Source organism: Molossus molossus, unplaced genomic scaffold (genome assembly GCF_014108415.1).
Source record: "Molossus molossus isolate mMolMol1 unplaced genomic scaffold, mMolMol1.p scaffold_m16_p_19, whole genome shotgun sequence".
Taxonomy (NCBI): domain Eukaryota; kingdom Metazoa; phylum Chordata; class Mammalia; order Chiroptera; family Molossidae; genus Molossus; species Molossus molossus.
The window spans coordinates 25100376-25126155 of record NW_023425354.1 but is presented as its reverse complement, the minus strand read 5'-3'; the positions used below and the strand labels follow the sequence as shown (position 1 = coordinate 25126155).

The 25780-nt window shown below is 37.0% G+C and overlaps 1 protein-coding gene across 5 annotated transcripts in view; it reads right to left on the bottom strand.

Annotated features, from left to right (window-relative positions):
- The window catches only part of SPAG9 (sperm associated antigen 9), a 126556-nt gene that overhangs the window by 25820 nt on the left and 74956 nt on the right, over positions 1 to 25780 (bottom strand). For 4 of the 5 annotated variants that reach the window (XM_036267977.1, XM_036267978.1, XM_036267980.1 and 1 more), the window contains 13 exons: positions 21389 to 21510; positions 15317 to 15374; positions 14036 to 14188; positions 13521 to 13572; positions 10714 to 10844; positions 8446 to 8502; positions 6747 to 6920; positions 5598 to 5727; positions 4389 to 4478; positions 3977 to 4144; positions 3349 to 3520; positions 1785 to 2003; positions 1038 to 1233 (listed from right to left, as the gene is read on the bottom strand). In XM_036267977.1, the coding sequence (XP_036123870.1) occupies positions 1038 to 1233; positions 1785 to 2003; positions 3349 to 3520; positions 3977 to 4144; positions 4389 to 4478; positions 5598 to 5727; positions 6747 to 6920; positions 8446 to 8502; positions 10714 to 10844; positions 13521 to 13572; positions 14036 to 14188; positions 15317 to 15374; positions 21389 to 21510 (1722 nt within the window). The remainder of the gene's footprint in view (positions 1 to 1037; positions 1234 to 1784; positions 2004 to 3348; positions 3521 to 3976; positions 4145 to 4388; positions 4479 to 5597; positions 5728 to 6746; positions 6921 to 8445; positions 8503 to 10713; positions 10845 to 13520; positions 13573 to 14035; positions 14189 to 15316; positions 15375 to 21388; positions 21511 to 25780) is intronic. The other variant, XM_036267979.1, reaches the window with a different exon arrangement.

The following is a 25780-nucleotide window of genomic DNA, read 5'->3' as shown; positions in this document are numbered from 1 at the left end:
GATTCTCTCTCTCCCCCACTCTATCTGAAGATAAATGGAAAAAAAGTATCCTCGGGTGAGGATTTTTTCAAAAAGGTATGGATTTTACTCTCTCATATCTTAAAACTTCTCCAAAATGGCCATGTGCTACTTTTAATAATAATAATAATAACAATTTAAAAATAAAGAAAGAGCCTAAAACAAACGTTTTTTTTTTTCCCCCTCCCCACCCAAGAATACTTTTCCATTATCTTCAGATAGAGTGGGAGGGAGGGGGGGAGGAAGAGAGGGAGAGTAAGAGAAAGAGAGGGAGAGAGAAACATCATGTCAGAGAGAGACACTGGCTGGTTGCCTCCTGCATGACCCCAACCAGGGCTAGGGACCAAACCAAAACCGAGGTACATGTCCTTGACTAGAATTGAACCCGCGACTCTTTGATCTATGGGCTGACGCTCTAATCACTGAGCCAAACCGGCCAGGGCAAAGCAAGTTGTTTTTTATTAAAATGTTTGCCCAGAAAACTAAATTCAAAAAGTCAATCAAGCCCATGTGGGAAATTGAAATAATGGCCAATTTTACTGATAACTAGAATGGGAGTGAAAGTAAGCATGGGGATTAAAATTGCAAGAGTTATTAATGAGAAATGAAAGACAGTGAAGAAAATAATTTTAAAAAATCATACTAGAAGAGAAAATGACCAGGAAGATTTTGACTAATATATTTTCTAGACAAGACTTTTCTTAAGTAGCAAGGACAAGAGAATAGGAAAAAAATATCCAGGGAGAATAAATGAAGACACAGTGGGAATAAGTAACATCTTAGTCTGTTACAATGCCAATTAATGGGAATACAGGGTGAGACAAAAGTAGGTTTACAGTTGTTTGTATGGCAAATAATACAATAATAAATAATAATACAAGAATAAACTCTGTGTTTCATGTATTTACAATTGTAAACCTACTTTTGCCCCACTCTGTATTTTGGCTGCTTGAGGTTATTTTGGTTCCCTTTGTGTGTGCCTTTATCTGGTTTCCCAAGTTGATGACCCATTTGGATACCTTGTCAGATACACTGGTGAGAGGTCTTCTGGGATTTGAACTCCCAAAGGATCTGTAAAGACGTGCTCTGTGTACACGCCGGCTTGGGAGATGTCCACGGCGTCTTCAGTGGACCCTGCATTGCCTTCTGTGGCTTCAGTTGCTTCTTCTGCTGTTGGAACATTTTCATCAATCTCACTACTTTCTGCTTCCTTTTCTAAAAAATAAATAAAACATGCTAACCATTCTGAGTTTTTACTTTTCTTCCAATAATTTCCTCCCTATAGAATTCCACTCCACCTACATACTCCCCCCACCCCCTGCACTATACCACAAAATTGAGAATTCATGATTTCATTTAATGGTCATTATAGCATCTTCTTTAAGTTCTTTCATTCTTGTTACTTTACGACCCAAATTAAGCCCCGGCTGGTATGGTTTAGTGGTTAGAGAGCCGGTCTGCACACTCATGGGTCATGAATTTAATTATCTATCAAGGGCAAGTACCTGGGTGGCAGGTTCGATCCCTGGCCCCGATCAGGGGGTATTTTGGAGGCAATCAATCAATTTGTCTCTTTCACACTGATGTTTCTCTTTCTCTCTCATCCCCTCCCCTCCCTTGCTTCCTTCTCTCTCTAAAAATGAACGGAAAAAATATCCTCAGGTGAGGATTAACAACAACAACAAAAATCTAAATTAAGTCCATCATGAGGCATTTGGAATAGGCTCAGACGCTATACAGATGGTACGTAAGCAGGACAACCATACCTGGTGGTTTTTCTGTCACTGGAGAAGCACCATTGGTATTAGGGGGAGTGGCAGCTGCTGTCACACCTTCTGCAGAACAACCAACCACTGTGATGCCTCCCAACAGGCTGTCTGTCTCTGCTGAGCTATTGCTTGTCATGCTTCCAGATAAAGACGCTTTGTCTACCTGTCCAGATTCTGACAGCTCTTCTCCTGCAGGGTAGTCTGTTTCTCGTGCTCCTAAAAACACAAGATAAACCTTCTTTTAATGCTAAATAAACTCATATGACTAGCATTTTCTCCATAAAAGCTACAAGATGGTAGCTTTAAATTTTTTTAAGCTAACCTTCATAAAATGGACAAGTAGCTTAAAAAATTTAGATAATACTTCTATTAACGCAAGCAAGCATAAGAAAACATGAAAATGATGCTTCTGTTCTTAATATGAGTCCCCAGGCAGCCACCTAATGAGGTGAAAACTAATGAAATCTAATTATATTTGCAATTTGAAATACAGACTTCTGTCCACCACTAATAAAAATTAATCACCTAACCCTGCTGGTGTGGCTCAGGAGATTGAGCATCGTCCCATGGACTGAGAGGTCCCAGTTCGATTCCTGGTCAGGGCACATGCCCAGGTTTCGGGCTCCACCCCCAGTAGGGGGTGTGCAGAGGCAGCTGATCAAAGGTTATATCTCTCTCTCTCTCTCTCTAAAAAAAAAAAAAAAAATCAACAAAAACATACTAAAAAAAAAAAAAAATCACTCTAAATGTATATAGTACCTTAAGTATTAGTAGGACATTTCAAAACTAAGCATTTATAATAAGTTTTTTAAATTGAGAAAGCTGATTTTATTCTTATCACATTACGATTTCTTATTGTAGTCAAATATACACACATATATATATACACACATATGCATAAAATTTGCCATCTTAACCATTTTTAAGTGTACAATTCAGTGGCATTTATAATGTAGTACAGCCATCAAAACTATCCATGTCTAAAACCTTCCCATCACTCCAAACAGAAAATCTGTACCAATTAAAAAATAGTTCTGTTCCCCAACTCCACTCCGGATTGCCCCTGGTAATCGCTAATCTACTTCTGTTTTTATGAATTTGCCTAGTCTAGATAACTCATATAAGTGGACTCAATATTTATCTTTTTGTGTCTGGGTTATGTTACTTAGCATAATGGTTCTAAGGTTAATTCATGTTGTAGCATGTATCAGAATTGAATTCTTTATGTAATATTCCACTGTGCGGATATATCACAAACTTCTTTAATTTTTAAACCAATGTTTTAACATCATATAAGATTTAATTCAAAATTTTAGAAAGCATTCCCTTACTAAGCAATCTATATAACCTTTTGTGCTCTGCCTCCCATTTTCTAATATTTCCACTATTTTATTTTCTTCACAACATCTAAAAATGTCAGGTTTAGTTATTTTCAGTTTATTTTTGGTCTTCCCCAAGAAGAACATAAACTCCATCAAGTGGTGCATAACTGTATCTCCAGTAACCATATTAAGTCCTGTAAAGGAGGTGCTGATGGTAGAAGAGAGGGGAACACTCTTACCTGGTACACTTGCTATACACAGAACGTGAGAGTTACAAACAGTGAAACTGTCTAGGATATTGCCTGGTTGAACAGCATCAATAATGATAACTTTTGTAACTGAATGAGTGCTGGTACAGATCCAGACTAGACTAGATAATTCTTCTTGATTTTTTAACTCCTTCTGCTGTTCCTGCAGAGGCAAAATAAAGAAATCAATGTTTACAATGATGTATGTGCAAACAGGCATAAGGTTGTGCTATTATAGTCGAAGGCAATACGAATTCAAGTTTATTTCCAGAATATTTGTATGGCCGAAAATACAACTACCTTTCCACGTTAATCAGCAGACTAAAACTAGCAGTTAAAGCAGATTAGTGACAAAAATGTTCTGTATCTTGACTGTGACAGTTATTACATAGGTGTATACATTTGTCAAAGCTCTGAATTATACACATTTCAAGTACACACTTTATTGTATGTAAAATATACCTCAATAAAACTCATTCTGAAAAGAGAGGAAGGGTGAGAAAGAAGCAAGGGCATAGTAATCCCAATTAGAAGTTGAACCCAGAAGTAAGTTCTGGACCAAAGAGCTAAATCAGTAGTCTCAGACAGCAAGGAGTCAAGTGTTGGTACACACACTTACCTTAAGTTCCTGATCTAGCTTGTCTAAACTACTCTGAGATGCGCTGCGCTGTTTACTGCCTTCTGCTTCCAAACCAGTAACATCCTTGTAAAATACACTTGCTCCAACAACAGAACCGCCATCTCTGGTCTTCCCACCAGATAAATTGACTCCAACAGCACACCACAGCTTTTAGGGTGTAAAAAAAAAGCACTAAGTCACTTTCTCTCCAAAAATATTTAGAATTTTTCAGATTTTCTTTAAAAGTCTAATGATTATAAATATAGGTCTTTAATAGTCAAAGTATCCCTGTCCAAAGCCACAAAATAAATAATCTGATCCACAAAAGTAGAATTTAATTTTTTTGGTTTAGGGGGAAAAAAATCCACCCAGATTTTAGGAAGTAGCTCCTTTAACTTCAAAATTAATTTACCTTCATCGATGTATCTTTTTCATCTAGAGGTCTGAGATAGACAGGCACAGGTAAATTTTTCATCTTGTTTTCCCCTTGACCATTGGTTACCTAGTAATGGGAGAGGGAAGAGAAAGACACATGGGTTAGCTTCATCAAAAGTGGACTTGCAGCACAGCTGAGATGTGGGCAAGCACTGCTGTTCCAGATTTTCTCTTTGAAATCAAGTTAACTTTGTCAGTCTTATTTGAAAAATGAAAAAATCAAGTGGCAATTAGAGAAAATAAACAAGATGCTATGAAATCTCAGGAGACAGACTAATTCGCATATGTGTGGGAGTGTGTGGGCGTGAGAGAGAGAGAGAGAGAGAGAGAGAGAATGTGCTGAGTCTTTCAGGAACAGGGAATGTGGAGTAGGACAGATCAAGTTCTTAAAAACTTGATCTGAGTTTTAAGTCAACAGTTTGAAAGGCTCCATGCCAATGGCTTCTTAAAACTTTTAAAGACAACAGATGCTGTTTTTATTTTTTTTTCTTTATTGATTTTAGAGAGAGAGGAAGGGAGAGGGAGAGAGAGAGATAGAAACATTGATGAAAGAGAACATCGATTGGCCGCCTCCTGCATGCTCCCCACTAGGGATCTGGCTCACAACCTGGGCATGTGCCCTGACAAGGAATCGAACCAGCAACCACTTGGTGCATGGGCTGACGCTCAACCAGTGAGCACAACGTCCGGGCAACAGATGCTGTTTTTAAAAAAATAAAATCTTCACTCGCCAGCGTGGCTCAGTGGATTGAGTGCTGTCCCATGGACTGAGAGGTCTCAGTTTACTTCCCAGTCATGGCACATGCCTGGGATCCCCAGTGGGGGGGACTGCAGGAGGCAGCCAATCAATGTTTCTATCTCTCTCCCCTCTTCTCTCTTAAAAAAAAAAAAAAAATCAATAAAAACATATAAATGAAATCTTTAAATATTTAAACAGAGCTGGATACCTCAAGTCCCATGCCCTTGGCCACCTCCCATTGACCCCCTCCCTCCTCATTGACTCAGAGGCATTTCTTTTGGGCCCTAGGGCTTTGGAAAACAACCTGAAACAGCACTTTTCTAAATGGGTGCCAAGTCCAAGCAGTTTGAAATGAGCAAATGGGTATGATTTTCGATTCCTTCATGGCCAGCACACTCCTGTCCCCTGCACTTCCCACTAGATGCTCTTACCATGTTCACACATTACCTGTTTGTATTTCTGAGGCAGGCTCCAGCCAAAAGCCTGTACTCTACCATCTTCCTTCTGAACATGTGCCTTTACCTGACGATACTGTTCTCTCTTTTGTTCTCTGCGTGACGCTAAACTAGCTTCAGTTCTAAAAGGAAAAGAAATTTCCTTTTTAAATTAAATGAATATAACAGCTCTCCCACTAAAATAGCAAAAATAACATAAAAATGACATTACTTTAGATTAGTTTACTTCAGACTAAGATTCCTCCTTAAAAAGTGTTATACCAACGCTGGTCTTTTACAGTTAAGCAGTAAATAAAATATCCAAGTTTTAACAGGTTATTAAGCAGCCATCAAATTTCTATTCAATGTCAGATTTTGTCTATATAAAAGGAAAAGATTCTTAAGTATTTTTGCTTCCTCCTTTTTTGTTGTTGTTCATTCAATAAATATATATGAGCATTTTCTAAAGCCAGGGCATGTGCTAGAAGTGACTAAAGTCCAATAAATCAATATCTTCTAGGAAAATACTATAGGTTAACTTTTGGAGTCCATGAACTTGTTTCAGAAGACAAATATGCAAACCGACTTGGTAAGCTTTAGAGCAGTGGAGTAAAATACTATGAAAATAATTTGTCTCTCTGGGCCATTTAAATTTTTGTGAGGTGACTTGCTATGTATCCCATAGTTAACAAATCTACCTGTGTGTCAGACACTTTAGAGATACTATATAATTTAATCCTAACCCCTCTGAGATAGGTTATCATACTCATTTCACTGGCAGAGAAACTGGGGCTCTGAGAGGTTCATGTAACTAATGAGAAGCACAATCAGGCTGAAAAACCAAGTCCTGACACCAAAGGAAATGTTCAAATATTTAGGACATTTCGGTTTATATAAGCCTTTAATATTTCTATGAATAATTATCAAAGTTGTCATACCAGCAAAAAGGAGTCAATTTTAAAAATTCCTTCTCTTTATGAAAACTGAAATGCAATTTTTCAAAAAGCTATTGACTACAAGTAATTTACTTGCAATAGCCAAATTACAGAAATAGTTTCTGTATAAATTTATTTGAATCTTTATAGTTGATTTGGCAAGTGGCAAGAATATATGGAACTGTTAACTTACTGAGGGCATAAACACTAGTCTGAAAAATACTTACTCTTCGCTAAGGAAGTCAAAGGCTTTGGACTTATCCCCAGGGAGCTGAGATAAGGTGCTGCTTCTTTTCTTGACAGAAGGAGTAACATGAGAGGTGGGTGCATTATACTTCAAATTAACAGGTGGTTCAGGTTTCTTAGTAGTATTACTTGAGGAGCTGAAAAGTCGGCTGAAACTAAAAAAGAAAAAAAAGTGAGTGTGTGTATGTCTATGTATGTATTACATGCACTGTAAAAAACAATCCATAATTTTCCACAATTTCCAGAGTGCTTTTACAAGGCAATGAGTTAGGAGCTGGCAAAGATATTTTTTGGAGTCACACAGTGCAGCCTTAGCAATAACTCAGAGCCAAATGCAGACATTCAGGAAAGAGAAACTATTGCTTAGCCTGGCAGACCCCTGTTTTTTGTTTTTTTTTTTACCAGTTTACTGATTTTTAGAGAGAGAGGAAGGGAGAAAAGAGAAACACCAGTGTGAGAGCTGCCTCTTGCACGCCCCCTACTGGGGATTGAGCCCAACACCAAGTCATGTGCCCTGGCCAGTAATCAAACCTGCAATCTTGCAGTGTTCAGGACAATGCCCAACCAACTGAGCCACACTAGGGCAATCCTATTCTTTTTTTTTTTAATCCTCACCTAAGGATATGATTTTTATTGATTTTTTTAGGGAGCAAGGAAGGGAGAAAGAGAGAGAGAGAAAGAGAAACATCGACGTGAAAGAGAAACATCAATTGGTTGCCTCCCATACATGCCCTGACTGGGGATTGTTTTGAACCTGCAATCTAGGTATGTGCCCTGACCTGTAATTGAACCCACAACCTCTTGGTATACTGGATGATGCTCCAACCAACAAAGCCACCAAGCCAGGGACAACCTCTGTTCTTTAATTAGCAATTCCAAAGGAAGAGCTATGAAGTTCTGGGAACTTGTAATGAAGAAATAAGGTAAGATGGTTCCTTTAGCTAGCTCCTAATTGGTGTCACATAAGAGTAGTTGTTAAACAGCAAGGTTACGGCTGCATGGCTTGAACAGAAGACTAGGACCACAGTTCTAAAAATAGTTACAATAAAGTACTAGAACACATATTACCATTTGAACACACACCTTTATAGATTTTCTTATTAAATTCAATTTAAATAACTATCTTAACATTCACTCAAAAAAAGAAAAAAAATCAACACTTCTATTAAATAGCAGATTTGCCAAAAAAGGGTAAGTATTAAGCACACTAAACACAAAGTACTTCTGGCATGAACATAATTCAAGTCCAAAACCGACATACACACACTACTCAAACTCCACAAACACTAAATTTCTAATCTTTGCTTTATAAAATTTTTTACAATCACACAACCAATAATCAGTCACTTATTAATGGGGATCCAGGTAATCATCAACTCTATGAATAATTCCCCATTATTTTATTTAACTTATCAGAGGATTCCATCAAATGCACAACCAAAATGATGCAGCTTACGACAGCAATACTTTTGTCCTCAAGAACAGCCTTACCGAGCTGGCACACTACACAGCAAAAAGAAAAAGTTCAGTTTAGCTATATACCCCAAATTGAAGGAAGGGAGAAAGAAAGGAAGGGAGGGAGGAACTGAGGAAGGGAGGAGACGTCAAATCACTCTTGAAAATAGATTCTAACTGGAATCTGGTCTCAAAGTGCTATCTTTGTGTGTTTTAGATACTTACAACTGCCAGATGCTTGACCGTTTTTTTTCCTGCATGGCTGGATTTTCTCTTGATGCGCTACATTAAAAAAGAAAAAGAGAAAGAAAAAATAAGGAAAGAAAGAAAAAGAAAAAAATGTGTTATCAGTAAGGTGCTCTACCTGTCTAAAACTCAAGGACTAAAGAAGTTCATGGGAGAGAGGAGAGTCCACAATTGAACTCAGTAAGTGGTTACTTTGACATATCATGTCAGCCAGTCTGCTATGGCTACAACAAATAAAGTAAAATATCTTCCCTCGCTCAAAGAGCTCAGTCTACTGATAAAGGTAAGATTGTTACCTGTGCTGAATAGATAGCCAACACACTTGAATGTTAATATTGAAAATTTGTTTGTTGGCCCTGGCCGGTTTGGCTCAGCGGTTAGAGCGTCGGCCTGCAGTCCTGAGAGACCCGGGTTCGGTTCCCGCTAAGGGCGCGTACCTCGGTTGCGGTTTGTCCCCGGCCCTGGTTGGTTGTGCAGGTGGCAGCCACTCGATGTGTTCCTTTCGCATCGATGTTTCTCTCTCTCTCTCTCTCTCTCCCTCCCACTCTACCTGAACAAAAAATGGAAAAATGTCCTCGGGTGAGGATAAAAAAAAAAAAAAAAAATTTGTTTGTTAATCCTCACCGAGGATATTTTTCCATTTCTTTTTAGATAGAATGGAAGGGAGGTAGGGAGGGGGAGAAAAAGAGAAAGAGAGAGAGAGAGAGAGAGAGAGAGATCGATGTGAGAAGACACATCGATTGGTTACCTCCCGTATGATTCCAACCAGAGCCAGGGATTGAACCTGCAACCTAGGTATGTGCCCTTGACCAGAATCAAACTCATGACCCTTTGGTCCTTGGGCCGATGCTCTAACTGATGAGCCAAACCGGACAGGGTAACATTGAAAACTTTTTATTGAAGAGAGATTCTCCACCTCTCTCCCTTTTATCAAAATACTGCCTTGCAAATTCCTATCTTTACATAAAGGTCTGTATCACCTTATAGTCCCAGCACCTAGAAAGTAGCTTATAATTTTACTGTTCAGATGAGTCATTTTTCACAAGACTGAAACCTTTCCATCACTGAAAAGATGACCAGAGAATGGGATAAACTAGTTTGATAGGTAATTCAACAAAATTTCCGAAAATAAGGCATTCCTAATTGATTCAGTAAGAATTCTGCCATCACTGAGAGCACCCCCCATCCCCGCCACCTTTCACTTGTTTTAAAGATTAAATTAAAAACATCCTTTAATTCAATGGAAAAAAATTAAAAGGTATCATTCATTTTCATTTGTTGACTACCACTTGCCTGCTAGAATTAAAAATAGCAATGACAAGTAGAGTTTACCTATATGCCTCAGTTTTTAAAATATGTATTCATTATTTATTTGAAATCCATTAAATGCTGGAGTTAAAAACACATTCTTAGAAGATCAGTTTTTTGTACAATAAATAAAGATTAGAATACTAATCTCCTTCCTTCTTGATAGCTAATCAATTACAATTTTAGCAAATTATAAATATTCTATAAAAAAGAATTCTAGTATAACATTGATCAAGGATATATAAACTGCTAAATACATGATGTAATCATAAGGGAGTAAAAGTTGGAGGCTAGAAAATATGTTCATAAACTTTAAAAAATGTGTATGTGTGTACTATTACTGGTAAATCTGATGTGACAGTCCAAACTCAAATATATGGGCAAATTAGGGAGTAACTAATTTATAAGCTTTCCATGAGCTCTTCCTAAATCAAAGAAATATTGTTACTGAGAATCTGACCATTAAGATGGCAGCATAAGAGGTGAGATTTAAGATCTAACTCACGAGGATATCTCAATACAAGTGGCATTTTGCATGAAGAGTCAGAAAGAGAAAATCCAGCAAGAGCGTTTTACAGGAGACACTAAGTAAAAATTATTGTTTCCTATTGGAGTAAGAAATTCTTGTATTTCCCTGACATTACTGCAAAAGTGGTGTCAATTTCTATACTATTCTGGAAAATGAACATCATTCCTAAATAATAACAATTGTGTTTTAGAGGTTGTGGGAACATTCTCCAAGAGCCCTTTACTGGCCCAAAAGGCACCCATTTTGATCACACTCTGTTACTAATTCCAAGTGTTACTTTAGAAAGTGTCTCCTAGTAGACAGTGCAAGGGGTTTGGACCCCCAAAGGCAAGACTCTAATTCTGAATGAAAGAATATTGAAAACTAGAAAACAATACTAGAAAAACATCGGAGGTACTTCTCATACAAACCGAATCATCTCTGTCCATCGAACAGCTTCCTGAAGCTCCATCAGTCTCTCTTTATACTGATTTCTCTCCATTAGGACACGGGCCATTTCTACTCTAGTAAACCGCTTCCTCTGGGCTGTGGGAATATCACTCTAGAATGAAAACAAGACTACAGATCACTCTATCTGTTGTGGTGTTATTTCAGACTTAAGGAAAATCTTCAAGCTTTTAAACATCCCTCAATTTCTACTCTAATTGATCACTTAAAAATGACCTTATAAAAATAAAATGACTAAAAAGATTAAAGTAATTACTTATGATCAAAAAGAGGTAGACAATTTAATTTCTGAATATATATATAGATATTTGAACACAAAAGAAATACAAAGAGTAGTGTACAGATTTTGAACTAAAACCAAAAAAGTTAATTGTTGGCCATGGCCATGTAGCTCAGTTGGTTAGAGCATCATCCCAATTTGCCAAGATTTCGGGTTTGATCCACAGTCAGGGTACAGACAGGAATCAACAAATGAATGCATAAATAAGTGGAACAACAAAACAATGTTTTTCTCTCTCTCTCCCTTCCTCTCTCTCTAAAATCAATTTTTAAAAAAAGTTATCTATCTGTATTTAATATGCTCACCTGGAAATGTTGTTCTAACATTATTTTAAATTCATGTTCTATAACAAATGCTAGTCATTCAGAAATTAGTTACAAGTTAGTTTCAAAAGAGGTTCATTTATCTCAAACTACCAATCCATATGCCCCCAAGGCCAGTGCAAAGCATAAATTTCTTGGCTATTTACTAAGGTACCAACTCTAAGAATCACTGTATTATCCAGAATTCTTCTTAGTGAGAATAGGATGTGAGTATGGTAAAACCCAAAGGGGTATGCTCAGGTCAACTTCCTTTTGCTGATTTCTAAAGGAGGAAGATTAGATTAACGGTAAAGCTTTTGTTTTGCTGAGTGAAGTATGCACATTTTGGATCAAAACTAAAAGGCTTGGGACAGTAAGAAAGAGGCTGAGAGCAGTCTCCTCCTTTTTCCTGCCACAGAACTTGGCCTCTCCTTTATATAAAAGTCAAACAACAAATGATTAAAGGAGTTTGCAATACAGTAATCCCACTACTAGGTATATACCTTAAAAAACCCAGGAGACTTGTATTGCAATGTTCATATAAATAGCATTGTTTGTGGTAATAAAAAGCTGAAAACAACCTGAGTATTCATTAACAGGAAAACAGATACATAAATTGTTGTATTCATATAATGGGATAGTATAAAGCAGTGAACATGAATGACCTATAGCATTATACTACAACACAGGTGAATATCAAAAACATAATACTGAGTAAAAGAGGCAAGTCTCCCAGACTAAACACGGTATAAAATGCAAAAACAATGAAAATTAAACCATATTTTGTATGAATAAATATACATGTGGTATAACAAATTTACTTTTATTTAAGGTGAGAAAATAATAAATACAGGACAGTAGTTTCCTCTGGAGGGGAGGAACACAATGTATGAAAATGTTCTAGTTCTCAGGTTGGGTAGTGGGTTAATAATGATCATTTATTACAATGTTAAGTTACTATTCAATTATGTTAGAGATATATATATTTTTTTTTTTTTTTTTTTTTTTTATCCTCACCCGAGGACATTTTTCCATTTTTTGTTCAGGTAGAGTAGGAGGGGGAGAGAGGAACAGAGAGAGAGAGAAACATCGACGTGAAGGGACACATCGAATGGCTGCCACCCGCACGACTGACCAGAGCCGGGGACAAACTGCAACCGAGGTACATGCCCTTAGCGGGAACCGAACCCGGGTCTCTCCGGACCGCAGGCCGACGCTCTAACCGCTGAGCCAAACCGGCCAGGGCTAGAGATATATTTTTGTGTGTCAAATATTATATTAAAAAACAAATAAGAAATTGAAGGGCATCAACTAATCATTCTGTCCAGGACACCCATAGAGCTCAAGTCTGATGCTTAAGTATCAAACACTTATTATAGATAGGAATGATAACCTAGCTCCAACAGAACAGCTAGTACGCTAATAATATTGGCAAGAAGCTCATTTTTATTATTATTTTTTTATCCTCACCCGAGGACATTTATCTTCAGATTTTTGCATTTATCTTCAGATGGGGGGGGGGGGGGAGAAACATCGACATGAGAGAGACACATCGAATGGTTGCCACCCACATGACCCTAACCAGGGCCAGGGACAAACTGCAACCGAGGCACGTGCCCTTAGCGAGAACCGAACCCGGGACTCTCTGGTCCGCAGGCTGACGCTCTAACCACTGAGCCAAACTGGCCAGGGCTCATATTTATTTTTTCATATTTAAATATGTTGATAACACTATGGGCTAGTGGCCTAGTATGAAATGCTAGACTTCATCCTTTTTCCCCATCAACATTTATCCCCCTATATCTTTCTCCATCTCCTCCCACTGCCCCCTGCCCATCTTTTTAATGTTTAATGCTATTAAACAATTGTTAAGCTTTCATATTTCTCAGTCAAAATTTGAAGCCAAACAAAAAACTCAAAAATGTCCCAATTGGTCTATGAACTTGAATACGCAGACATAGATCAGAGCACAGAGCCACAGGGGAAAAATAAGCACATCACACGTAGTTAGAAAGCTCTGCATCTGGACACCACGTGGGAGCATATGCTATCCTACTCATGACCACAAACATGTGTTCTGGCTTTTTTTTTCTTTTCAATCTTTGTAATACTATATCTAAAGCTTAATTAGCAAGACTTCCCCAATATAAAAATGTGGTAAGAAAAAAGTCCAAAATTGTAAACATACATCATCGTCATCTTTTGCTTTTTGCCTTGCATCTTCAGCTTCTGCACGAGCTCTAGAAGGGGGGAAAACATGTTATGTGAGTTGAATTCATCTTTTCAAAGAATGAAAGAGTAGGTAAAAAATTTTAACCACCACTAAATGGCCTGTTTCCAAACAGAGTCTTTAGTTGCCTTTATTTAGGGAAATGTTACCACAGCATTGTACTAGGGGGGAAAACAACAGGTATTAAAGACAGTTGGGTGAAAGAAAATAATGCTTCTAATTTCCTTATTAGCAATATTTGAACAGTTCTTTTTTTCAACATCACAACAAACATAAAAAAAAATGCTAATATTTGGTAAATGGAGGGGTGCTTACAGCAGAAGCAATCAGCTGGGCACCTAACTCCACCCCAGGCAGCTCCTGGCCACTCCTGGTTTGAGGGCGGACGACATCAGTCTCAGGGTTATCCTTACAACCCTTGGAGGCTCACTGGCAAACACAATTGAGTTTAGAGCAATACAGTGAAAACTTACTTCCTCAGCTCTTCCTCCAATTCCTTGTTCTTTTCCTCTAGCTTCAGTTTGGCTTGTTTCACAGCCTCCAGCTCCCCTTGCAGCACATCCTTCTCACAGGTCAGTTCATCCACTTTTGCTATCAAATCGTTCTTCACTACATTCAAAGCATTTCTAAGAAACACATATTTCAAATGCAGCATTACACATAAATATTCTTTTCATCTTTCAGCTTATTCTCTTGTAGACTAAAGTAATGCACAATCATAAAGCTGAATAACTGAATACTTCAAAGGCATTCTACCTGATGTTGTAGATAAAGATAAAAGAAACCCAAAGCAAGTCTTAATAGCATCCATTGGGTATTGTTGTTAGTAAGTTCTGAAGATATTAGCTAATCAATAAAGCAAGATTAATTGCATCTACCTTTAATAATTAATGAGGGGAAAAGTTTGAACTAGAGAAAAATATACGATCTAATTCCTTTTGGGCATAGGACCTCAGTATATATGCATTCTGTTTTGAATACACACAAATGTTGCAAAGTTGCTCTGACACAACAAATTGACAATGGGCCTGATATTTTCCACATGCCTCAGGACCTACCACTAAACAAGACTCCAATGTGTTTGAGGGCCTCAGACTCCACAAACCGTACCTGAAAACCTACAACTATGGTGGGGAACTATTAAGAGGTGGGTTGAGTACAGAACAAAACATTTATGCAGAAATAAAAGAAACCCCAGGAAAAGGGAGAATATAGACATCCTGGGGAGAGAGCAAAAACGCTCAGAAAACATCCAGAATATTAACAGGAAGCCTGGATACTTGCATAGTAGAAAGGAGATGAAAATCTCTGTAAACAAACCAAGCAATGAAAACTACTCCTCTGTAAAATTAGGTCCCATGACCTATTTGTGCCCGTGCGCACACACAAGCCCACACACAGAGAAGGGAAATACAATGGGACAGCAAGAGTGCATTAGTGCTATGCTGAAGTGAAGAAATGTCTCTGACTTGGACAAGAAAAATCAGTATCTTTTCCCTACTAAAATTTTATATAGCCCTGTCTGGTGTGGCTCAGATGGATGGGCATCGTCTCATGCACCAGGAGGTGGCTGGTTCAATTCCTGGCCAGGGCACATGACCAGGTTGTGGGCTCGATCCCCAGTGGGGAGCACGCAGGAGGCAGCCAATTGATGTTGTGTTCTCACATCAATGTTTCTCTCTCTCTCTCTCTCTCTAAAAATCAATAAACTATTCTTTAAAACAATTAAAAAGTAAAATTTTATATATACTTACTTGGTTTCCAACAATTGTGTATTTTCTAATATAAGATTCTCAACTTCACGACCCATTCCTAGCAAAAGAAAAAGGATAAAAACTCTGAAAATAAATTTATCACAAATTATATAAGCTTATAAGCTATAGTTGCAAATTTTATCAATTTTTATCTCTCCTTTAGTAATCTCACTTGATATATCTACTTGAGTGGATTATAAGATCATAATTTTCCATTAGGAAATGAAGCTAAAGATGTTGTTAATTAATTCTTTATAACAGTATGTATTTTCTCATAATATTTCAAAAGGTTCAATACTTTTATGCCAAATATTCTAAAATGTAGTAGCATTTAGAGGGAAAAAAAGAACAACATTATATGGATCAGAAATCTTTTCCAAATCACAGGATGGTATTTTTGCCTAAAAATTAGGCCTTATTCATAAATAGGCAGAAATAAGGCCAAAGAAAGACAAAATCCCAACGCAGATGAAACCTTACCAAAGAAATTATGTTCTTAAAGCCCATGCATTCCATGTAAAGCAAAAACAAAGAACAAGAAATGTTTTATGTAAGAAAGAGCATGAAAATAGTTAATCTGTCAAATTTTATGCATGATATGAAAAACATGTGGAATCACAATGCCATGATTTAATGCATAATGATGTGCAAAAGACAGAAATTTCAATGATTTCCTTCCTTCATGAGGATGCTGAGATAGGTTATACCTAAGAAGTGTTTTACCAATTCTTTTGTATAATAAAATTGAATATGCTCTGGACGGTTTGGCTCAGCAGTTGGAGCACTGGCTGATAGACCAAAGAGTTTTAGGTTCGATTCCAATCAAAGGCACATACCTTGGTTGCAGGTTTGATCCTGGCCCCAGCTGGGGTTGTGCGGTAGGCAACCAACTGATGTGTCTCTCTCACATGAATGTTTCTCTCTCCTTCTCTCCCTCCCTTCCACTGTTTAAATATCAATGGAAAAATATCCTCAGGTGAGGATTAAATAAATAAATAAATAAAATTGAATATAATTAGATTGAAAACCCCAGATCAACAATATAAATTTCCTTCAAAGTCTTAATGTAAATGATAATGTTATCATTTTACAGTGTTTAATAATTTAATGAGTACTATAAGGTATGCAAAAAAAGCACTCGATGCAAGATCCAATGTAGCAATCTTTAAGGAGAAGAAAACTATTTAATTTATTACTTATAAGAAATAGAGGAAATAAAAGAACAGGTTAGGGAATATATCTCAAAAAGTTATAAGAACAAACAAACAAAAAAAACCAAGAAAAACAAAACCAAAACTCATTGCTCACTTACCCTAAGCTAATGTTGGAAAATTACATACAATGAAAGAAATAATATTCATAACACAGCTAAACAGGAAGAAAATATTTCTAAAGAAAACTATGTAAAAGAGTTAACATGTTCCCTTATTTTAAAAAAGGTTATACTTCAAATGACTTGAAGATAATTTAATACAAAACCAACCTAAGAATGCTAAAAAGTCAGTGCTTACTATGGAGTCATATTTTGTCCATATAATTATCTCAACTATTCTCAAAGATCAGAATACTTCTACCATGAAGAATTAAGTATCAGAAATAGTGTTTAATTATCTATGTATTCTCCAAAAACTGAAAATATAGAAAACCTAAAAAAGTTTCCATATTCCAATTTCAAAATAAATTTTGGCAAGATATGTTGAAATATTTGCTTTAAATGTAATGTTAACCTTTCAATAAAGCTATAGCGTCAGAAGAAATAAAGTTTAGACTTGTTTTTAAAAGTTTATATAATGACTATGTTTGCTATAAACTCTCAAGCACACAGGGAAATAAGCATAAAAGCTGAAAATATATATAGGGCACAAAAAATAGCTGAGCAGAAAAAAAAAATGATGAGAAAGCATTAAATGAGAAGAGCAGCCAAGAATACCTAGCTTAAAAAACGGTACATTAAAGTATTTAAAAGTATACACACCAGAATATTCCCCTGGGTAAGCAGCCCAAGAGAAAAATGAAAGAGAATCTCAATTAGATTGTTTTCTGAAAGCAAGATCTACACTAATTTATTTCAAAATGAGAGAGAGGAGACAATAAAATTGAAAAGATGTGTAGAAACCATTAATCAAACACAATAAAGGGTAAATCTTATAAATATGAAAACCTGAAATATCAATTATATGGAAATCATACCCAATAATGTAGTTTCTAAAGTTTTCACATTCCCAATGAAGAATTCTCTTAAAATCAAGTGTATAAATTTAATATATCAATTTTGGAATTGTCCAAAATTTTTGCTTTGAAATATATCAATAAATACTAACTCATAACCAAAAGAAAAACTTAACTGAAAATGGCCCCATTTCTATTAAAGACTCCAACCAAACATAAACTTAGGTCTAACGTATTTGAAAAGTTTACCTACTGAAACAAGCAAAAAGCTGCCGGATAGTTTTCAAAATCATAGACACCTCATTTGATTTTAGCATTGAGTCTCAAGTTGGGTCCATAGATGGGCTTCCAAATTATCTGTTACTCTCTTGAGAAAGTGTGCATAATTTTATCTAGTTCTGTACAGGCATTTCTCCAAAAGTACAATGATCTTACAAATTCTCCAGTAAAGAAGTTTTAACTCCAAAAGGCAAAAACGAAATTGTTAGAACTATGTAGGAATCCATTCACTTAGTTACTGTGCAATGTACTGAAGACTTGACAGTGAGCAAAAGACCTAGTTGTCTTAACCACATTGAGTATAGTCTATATTCAAGGAGACAGGTACATTAAAAAAATGACAGTAAAGTATGAAGAGTGGCATAATAAATAAAATGCAGTGCTACGAAAATACATCTCAGAGACAATTAAACTTCAACTGGGAGATCAAGATAGAATTCCTAGAGGAAGATGTGTCATTTAAGCAGAGGCAAGACCGAAGGCAGATATATAATTTTGTTTGTTTGTTTGTTTTAAGAAAAGGAGCAAACAATTCTTTGTGATTGGTTGTGAGAAAAGGAGGCGAGATCTAAAATGGAGAACTGAGAGGAAGGTGAGGTCATTCATTCCCTTAGTACAGTTGGTATAAGAAGAGCCTTGGGGCCCAGGACAATAAAGATGATTAACTGAGCTTTAGGCATAGCAAGTGTAAAGCCCTACAAGTCATCTCAGAGCTGTCTATGGGTTGTTTGAAAGTCTGGGGTTCTAGAAAAAGATCTTGAATGGAGATTAAAACTTTGGAACAACTAGCCACGAAAGCCAAGAAACAACAAGAGCAAATAAGATTTCCCAAACAAGGAAGCAGCCTTGGGACAGGAACACTGACAGCTGGAGGATGGGCAGAGAAGAGGAGCCTGCAAAGACTGAAAAGAATGCAGGAAAGTCTGATATCACAGAAACGTAGCAAAGACAGTTTTAAAGATAAATGCTATTTGGAGAAGTCATGTGAAATAACTGAGAAGGAACCACTGGGTACAGCAAACAGGCTGTCTCTGACCAGGAGAGTGTAGGGGAGAATGCCCACTCAGACTGCAGCTGGCTGAACTGCAACTGGGACCTGGGAAGCCCTTCCAGTTAAAAGTAGCCACACTTCTTTTTTTTTTAATTTATTTTTTAGAGAGAGAAGGGAGATAGAAACATCGGTTGGCTGCCTCCTGCATGCCCCTTACTGGGGATCCAGCCCTCAACCTGGGCAAGTGTCCTGACTGGGAATCGAACCAGAACCTCTCAGCCCATGGGACGACGATGCTCAATCCACTGAGCCACACTGGCCAGGCCAAAGTAGCCACACTTCTAAGAAGCCTGTTTAGTTCACCGATGTATCACAGCATCTAGAATTGTACCAAGCACATAAAGACACCTCACTGATACTGATGCATAAACATGTGACTAGAAATGGGAGAAGAGTGAGTGACAGGGTGAGTAGTTACTGAAGCCAGAGGGTCAGAGAAGGACAGTATTTTTATATTTAAATGGTAAAAACCTGAACATGTTTAAATGATAAAGAAGTTTGTAAAGATAGAAAAGTAGAAAATAACCCAGAGAAAGAAATCCCAACATAAGGATGCATGAACATATGATTTACAAGTTCTAAAATGCAGCCAGGGGGAATAAGTGAGTAAAGTGAATGGCAAAAGGGAACAATAAAAATAAGAAAGTCAGGGGAATGAGATACCAATCAAGATAAAGAGCTATAACCATAAGGGGTTATCTCTTTTAAATTATTAAAATCAGAAAAAAAGTAATCTAAGCACATGTATAATGATTACAAAAATGTACATCCTCAAACAAGAGAAGAGATTTATAATAATATGGTGATTAGAAAAATAATGAGTTCTAGAAATGGGCCAGATACTTATTTATCAACCCGAGATCAATTAATGAGCCCTGGGACACAATGTTGTTAGTTTAGTTATATTCCACTTAGCGAGTGTTAGACCTCAGCTGCTGTCACTGAGCAGTACAGAAGAGAAGCCAAGAACAAATAAGTGCCTCGGAAATTTCATTCACTATCATTGACCCAAAAGTGTTCATGTAGGCACTGTTATTAAACTTATGATACTATTTTTAAATCTTCTAATCTAAAACATTCTAGAAATAAATATATCAATATCTGCAAAAGAGAAAAGATAGCAGTTTACAGACTATTTCTTATTTGCAAAGCAGAAAGGAAACCACACTATCAGGTTTTTGCTTTTAACCTATTCATTATGCTTCATTTTCTGACTTAAAGATGAAAGCTTTCAAAAAATATCTGATTTACAAGACCACAGTTATTTCTAAGACTATGTGGCTTCTTAACCCTTTACAAAAAAAATATGAGCTACCATATTCAAAAGTTGTATTACTCAATATTGGACTATGAGAAAGCAGAGTGTACAAATTACATTACAAAGTACTCATTCTGGTTAAATTCAATAGGGCAGCATAAGAAAATTTTTTGGGTGATGTTTATGATTCTGGTGGTGGTTAAATAACTCTATGCATTTGTCAAAACTCAAAATATTCACCAAAAGAGTGGATGTTACTATATATAAATTTGAATCTAAATTTAAACATTTAAAAATATTTCTTTTGAGCATTTCTTACATCTGCCCCTCAATTCTGCCAGGGAGTCAGTTTCTTTAACCAATCAAATCTTAAAGGAACTTTCCATTTCATAATTTAATGTTAACCAAAGTTAAAGCATAAACTTAAATATAAAAATGGAGTATTCTTTATGAATTAACCCTTTGGTCCTCTTGAGAAATGTAAACTCATTCAATTACTTCCAATGTTTTACTTAGACTTTAATAGGAGTTTATGTCTAACACAGAATACTTTTATTTATATACTTTCAATCTCTCTTACTAGATAGACTGAGAGCTCTGTTTATACAGAACTTATGTTTCCTTCAGAAAATACTTCAAACTGTCAAGGACATAACTGGTAATCAATAATTTAACACAGAGGCATAGATTTTTAATACCATAAGGTTTTCAATTTCTATAAGGTCTTACATATAAGAAAAGGTACACCAAAGCTACTTGACATGAGTCAGAATCATGTAATTATTATTGGAAGGAAATTCAGAGATCACCTAGGGCAGGAGTTAGCAAACTTTTTCTGTGCAGGGCCAGACATGGTGAACACTTTAGGTTTTTAAGCTACATGATCTCTGTTGCAGACTACTTAAGCCTCCTGTTGTAGTGCAAAGGCAACTATAGACAATAAGTAAGTGTGACAACATTCCAATAAAACTTTATTTACACAAACAGGAGGTGAGTTGGATTTGGCCCATGAGCTGCAGTCTGCCCAACCCCTGAAATAGAGTCCAACCTCTTCTTTTTATATATCAAGAAACTAAGGCCCAGAGAGGTTACACTATTTGGCAAAGGTCACCAGATAAACAATAGAAGAGTCAAATGTACTCTTCTTTTCAAACCAGGTGTTCTTCAATGACAAAAATTCTAAAATGATTACATTTCCCACAGGGCTGAAACAGAATACTCAGTGAAATCTCAAAAAAACCAAGTGTTAAAATTTCTTATTTAAAAAAATCTGTTTTTAAAACAGTATGACACTTCTTCAGATAATCTATCATACCTAGTAAATCTGCTCCTTCATCCACATCTCCAATTAGACCTGAGCCAGCTGAAGACAGTTCTTCAAAGAGAGATTCTGTGTTGCGATCAAAAGCTTTGTTCTCTATGCCTTTGGTGGGAGTGCTATGCAACAAAACAACAAAACCAAATCAACAAATACCACAAAGACTTTAACAGTGCAAACGAATACAATAGACTAAGCTACACAGAAAGTTTTTCTACCGATGATTTACAAATTAATACAAAATGTGATTTTAAAAGATTTCTAAAACGTTTCTTAAGAAATTTCTATTAAACTCCACTGAGATAACTAGTAAAGAAAACACAATGTTTTGCAGTGAGATCCCAGCAAACATGATGGCAGCTCCCAGAGAGCACTGCTCTGCTCTGAGTCAGGCAATCGTCTAAGTGCTTTACATAGATTACTTTGGTGAAGCTATTATCTCAGTTTTACCAAAGAGGAAACTAAAGAGTTAAGGAATTTGTCAAGATCATCCAGCGAATGAGTGAAAGAGCAGGATTCAAACCCAGGCAGTCTGGCTTCAGAATCCACAATCTTAACTACCATGTTCTATGTGGTCTGGGTATGAATTGGCATGGTTGTTTTATTTTTTTCTTTTAAGGGCAACTTGATAGTATCTATTAAAACTTTTTTTTCTTTTCAAATTATTAGAGAAAACTTATTTAGGAAGTTACAGAGGTAGTAGAAGTGAGCCAGCTACAGAGGCAGAAGATGGGCCCATGGAGCTTAGGAGAGAGAAAGGCAAAGGTAAGGCCCTGGAGGTTAGAAGACAGGAAAGGGAAAGGCAAGGGGGAAATCCAGAGAGGGAAAGCCGCCTCTACTGAAACTTCAAATGTAAACACCTCCTCCCACTGAGCCAAAAATTCGATGTCAACAAAATGTCCTATAAAAACTCTGCCAAAAGAAGGCAATATATAGAAGGACAGTCAAAGCAGCATTTTTATAGTAGCAAAAAGCTGAAGCAACCTAAGTTAATAGGGCACAGATAAATAACATTATGGATATATATAAAGCTAAAAGCTAAAAATATTAAAATAGAGTTTTATATACTAAAGAAACCCATTATATTAAGGTGTGTTTAAATAGCAAAAAAATATGTATAACATAACCCTTTTTTGCAGGAATGGAGGGAAATCCATGTATGTTTATACATTAATGTTTTAGTAATAAAATAAAATCTACACAGAATTTCCAATTAAACATGGTGAACTGAACATAGTCATTTATCACCCAGTAATTCAAAACTTAACTAAAATGACAGTAAAAAAATTAAAAAGGACTTACAAGGACATAAAGAATAGAGAAAGAAACTAGAGTAGATGAAATGTGAATAAGATTCTGTAAAAAACAGATGGGCCCGGCTGGTGTGGCTCAGTGGTTGAGCGTCAACCCATGCACCAAGAGGTCACTGGTTTGATTCCCAGTCAGGGCACATGCCCAGGTTGTGGGCCCGATCCCCAGTTGGGGGCATACAGGAGGCGGCCAATCGATGTTTCTCTCTCTCTCGCTCTTTTCCTCTCTAAAATCAATAAAGAAAAAATATTTTTTAAAAAAGGTGGGCAAAGAGTAGAAACTTATTTAACAAACAAGAGAAAGCTGAAACCTAAGCCAATGGGGTTTAGGGGAAGGAAGGGAAGGAGGGAAGGAGGGAAAGGAAGGGAAGGAAGACTTTCTATAAAAGAATCCAAAACATATACATTGTGACAGAGGCACTCAGAACAAAAGGAGACAATGCAAGCAGCAACAAAAACTTAAAAACAATAAACCTTGTTTTTTTTTCAGAATACTGAAAACAAAAACTTTTAGAAAAAAAAAAATCAATGAAGGTTAAGAGAGAAATAATCCAGAAATTAGAACAAAAATAGGAGAGACTGAAAAGAGGGAAAATAGAAATAATGAGGGGTCAGTCCAAGATGTTCATCAAAAGGTGTTCCAGAAAGAGAATGAGAAAAATAATAAGCAGAAATAAAGAGAAAATTTCTCAGAACAGGGAGATATAATTTTTACAGATGAAATATTTACTACATATAAGATACAAAAAAGAAGACCCCTATACCAAGAACATTGTCTCTCTCTCTCTCTCAAATCAACCAATAAAAAACAAAACAGCTCTGGCCGGCTTGGCTCAGTAGTTAAGAGTGTTGGCCTGCAGACCATAGGGTCTCAGGTTCAATTCTGGACAAGGGCACGTACCTGGGTTGCAGGTTTGATCCCTAGCCCCGGTTGGGGTCGTTCAGGAGGCAACCAATCCATGTGTCTCTTGCACATCGATGTTTCTCTCTCTTTCTCTCCCTTTCCCTCCCTTCCACTATCTAAAAGATCAATGGAAATGTATCCTCAGGTGAGGATTAACAAAACAAAACAAACCCAAAAAAGGCATAAATCAAGAAGCAAGATGACATGGGATCAAACAGAAGATACAACAGAGGACAGAGATGAAGAGACTTCCCAGAATCATAGTGAGAGCCAATTCTAGAACCAGAGCAACAAGTCTAGATTGGAGAATGGAAACAGAAGATCCCAGGAGAGAGAGAGTACCAGGAAACTGGTTTTATGTTGGGCCATTTTGAAAATGTTTACATTTATGACTTGAGGGTGTCTGTCAATGAATTAGTAATAGGCATGGAGAAACCTAAGCAAAGGAAACAAACACACACCCTGGTCTCTACTATAAAAACATAGTTGTAAAAGAAAGGAAATGCAATCACAACATATTCTGTGACTAAGCTGTGATGTGTATTTATAAAGTCATAGCAACATAAGCAATGAATGTGAATTGAAACTGTCAATACTGACATAATTATATTGGGAGGGCCCTGGCTGGTTTGGCTCAGCGGTTGGAGCGTTGGTCTGCTGTCCAGAGAGACCTGGGTTCGGTTCCCGCTAGGGGCACATATTTCGGTTGCAGTTTGTCCCTGGCCCTGGTTGGGTTGTGTGGGTGGTGACCACTCGATGTGTCCCTCTCACGTCGATGTTTCTCTCCCTCTCCCTCCCACTCTATCTGAACAAAATATCGAAAAATGTCCTCGCGTGAGAATAAAAAAAAAAAATCATATTGGGAGGATGACAGAAAGGATGGTAGTTTAAGCAGCTAATCCTTGTCACCTTCCACAATAAAGTCAACAGCTGCCCAGCCGGTGTGGCTCAGTGGTTGAGTGTCAACCCATGCACTAAGAGGCTGCTGGTTCTATTCCAAGTCAGAGCACACGCCCAGGTTGTGGGCTCATTACCCAGTGGGGGACACACAGGAGGTGGCCAATCGATGTTCTCTCTCATCGATGTTTCTCTCTCTCTCTCTAAAAATCAATAAAGAAAAAATAAAATAAAGTCAACAGCTAATGTCACAGACTTTTCAACCAGGGTTCCTCAGCAGATCCACAGAACACAGAAAATGATTTGAGTGACTATATTCTCAATTCTCCCAAATAAAGTACATACATGGCTACTACTATTTTGGATGCACAGGACTGTAACAAATTCATTAAATACAAGTGATGCCTTAAGGCATTAGGCCGATTTTCTTACAGAATCTTGGCTGAGAAAGGAGGACCAAGGACGGCCAGCATAGAATATGACCTAAAGATAAAAGAGAGCTAAGAAGTGACAGAGATTACTTCTTAGGAATGGGAAGGAGGAGTGGGTAGGGGCAAGGGACTGCCCTTCATATTCTGTATTACCATTTAACCCTAACACTGCATACATGCATTAATTTAATAAAAATTAATTTTTAATTTTTAAAAAGAGATTCAGGCCCTGGCTGTATGTCTCAGTAGCTACAGTGTCAGCCTGCAGACTGAAGAGTTGTGGGTTCAATTCTGGTCAAGGGCACATGCCTTGGTTGCGGTTCGTCCCTGGCCCTGGTTGGGGTCGTGTGGGAGGCAACCAGTTGGTGTGTCTCTCTCACATTAATGTTTCTCTCCCCCCACCCCTTCCTCTCTACTCCATAAAAATAAATACCTAAATAATAAAGAGATTCAAATGGTACAAACTACTTTTAATAAGTAGCTGCTTCTCCTTGGTTAAGGAGAGGATGGACAAGAAATCACTTTTAATACTCTAAGTGGTTTACATTTTTTAATAAACAATAAAGAAAAAAATACTTTTGTAGAACACAGCCTTTGAAATCGGAGTCCTAGATTGAATCCAACTCTAACTCTTCCTGGCTTAGAAATGTTGGACATTGTCTGAGTTTCCATATCTGTAAAATGGGGATGAAGACCTCTACCTCATATGGCTATAATTAAGAACGAATTATATAAAATGATGATCATGATGATAATATTAGTTAACATTTACTGAACTGGGCACTTTGCCAGTGATTTAACATATATTGATTCATTCACTTCTCACAACAATCTGAGGTATTATTAT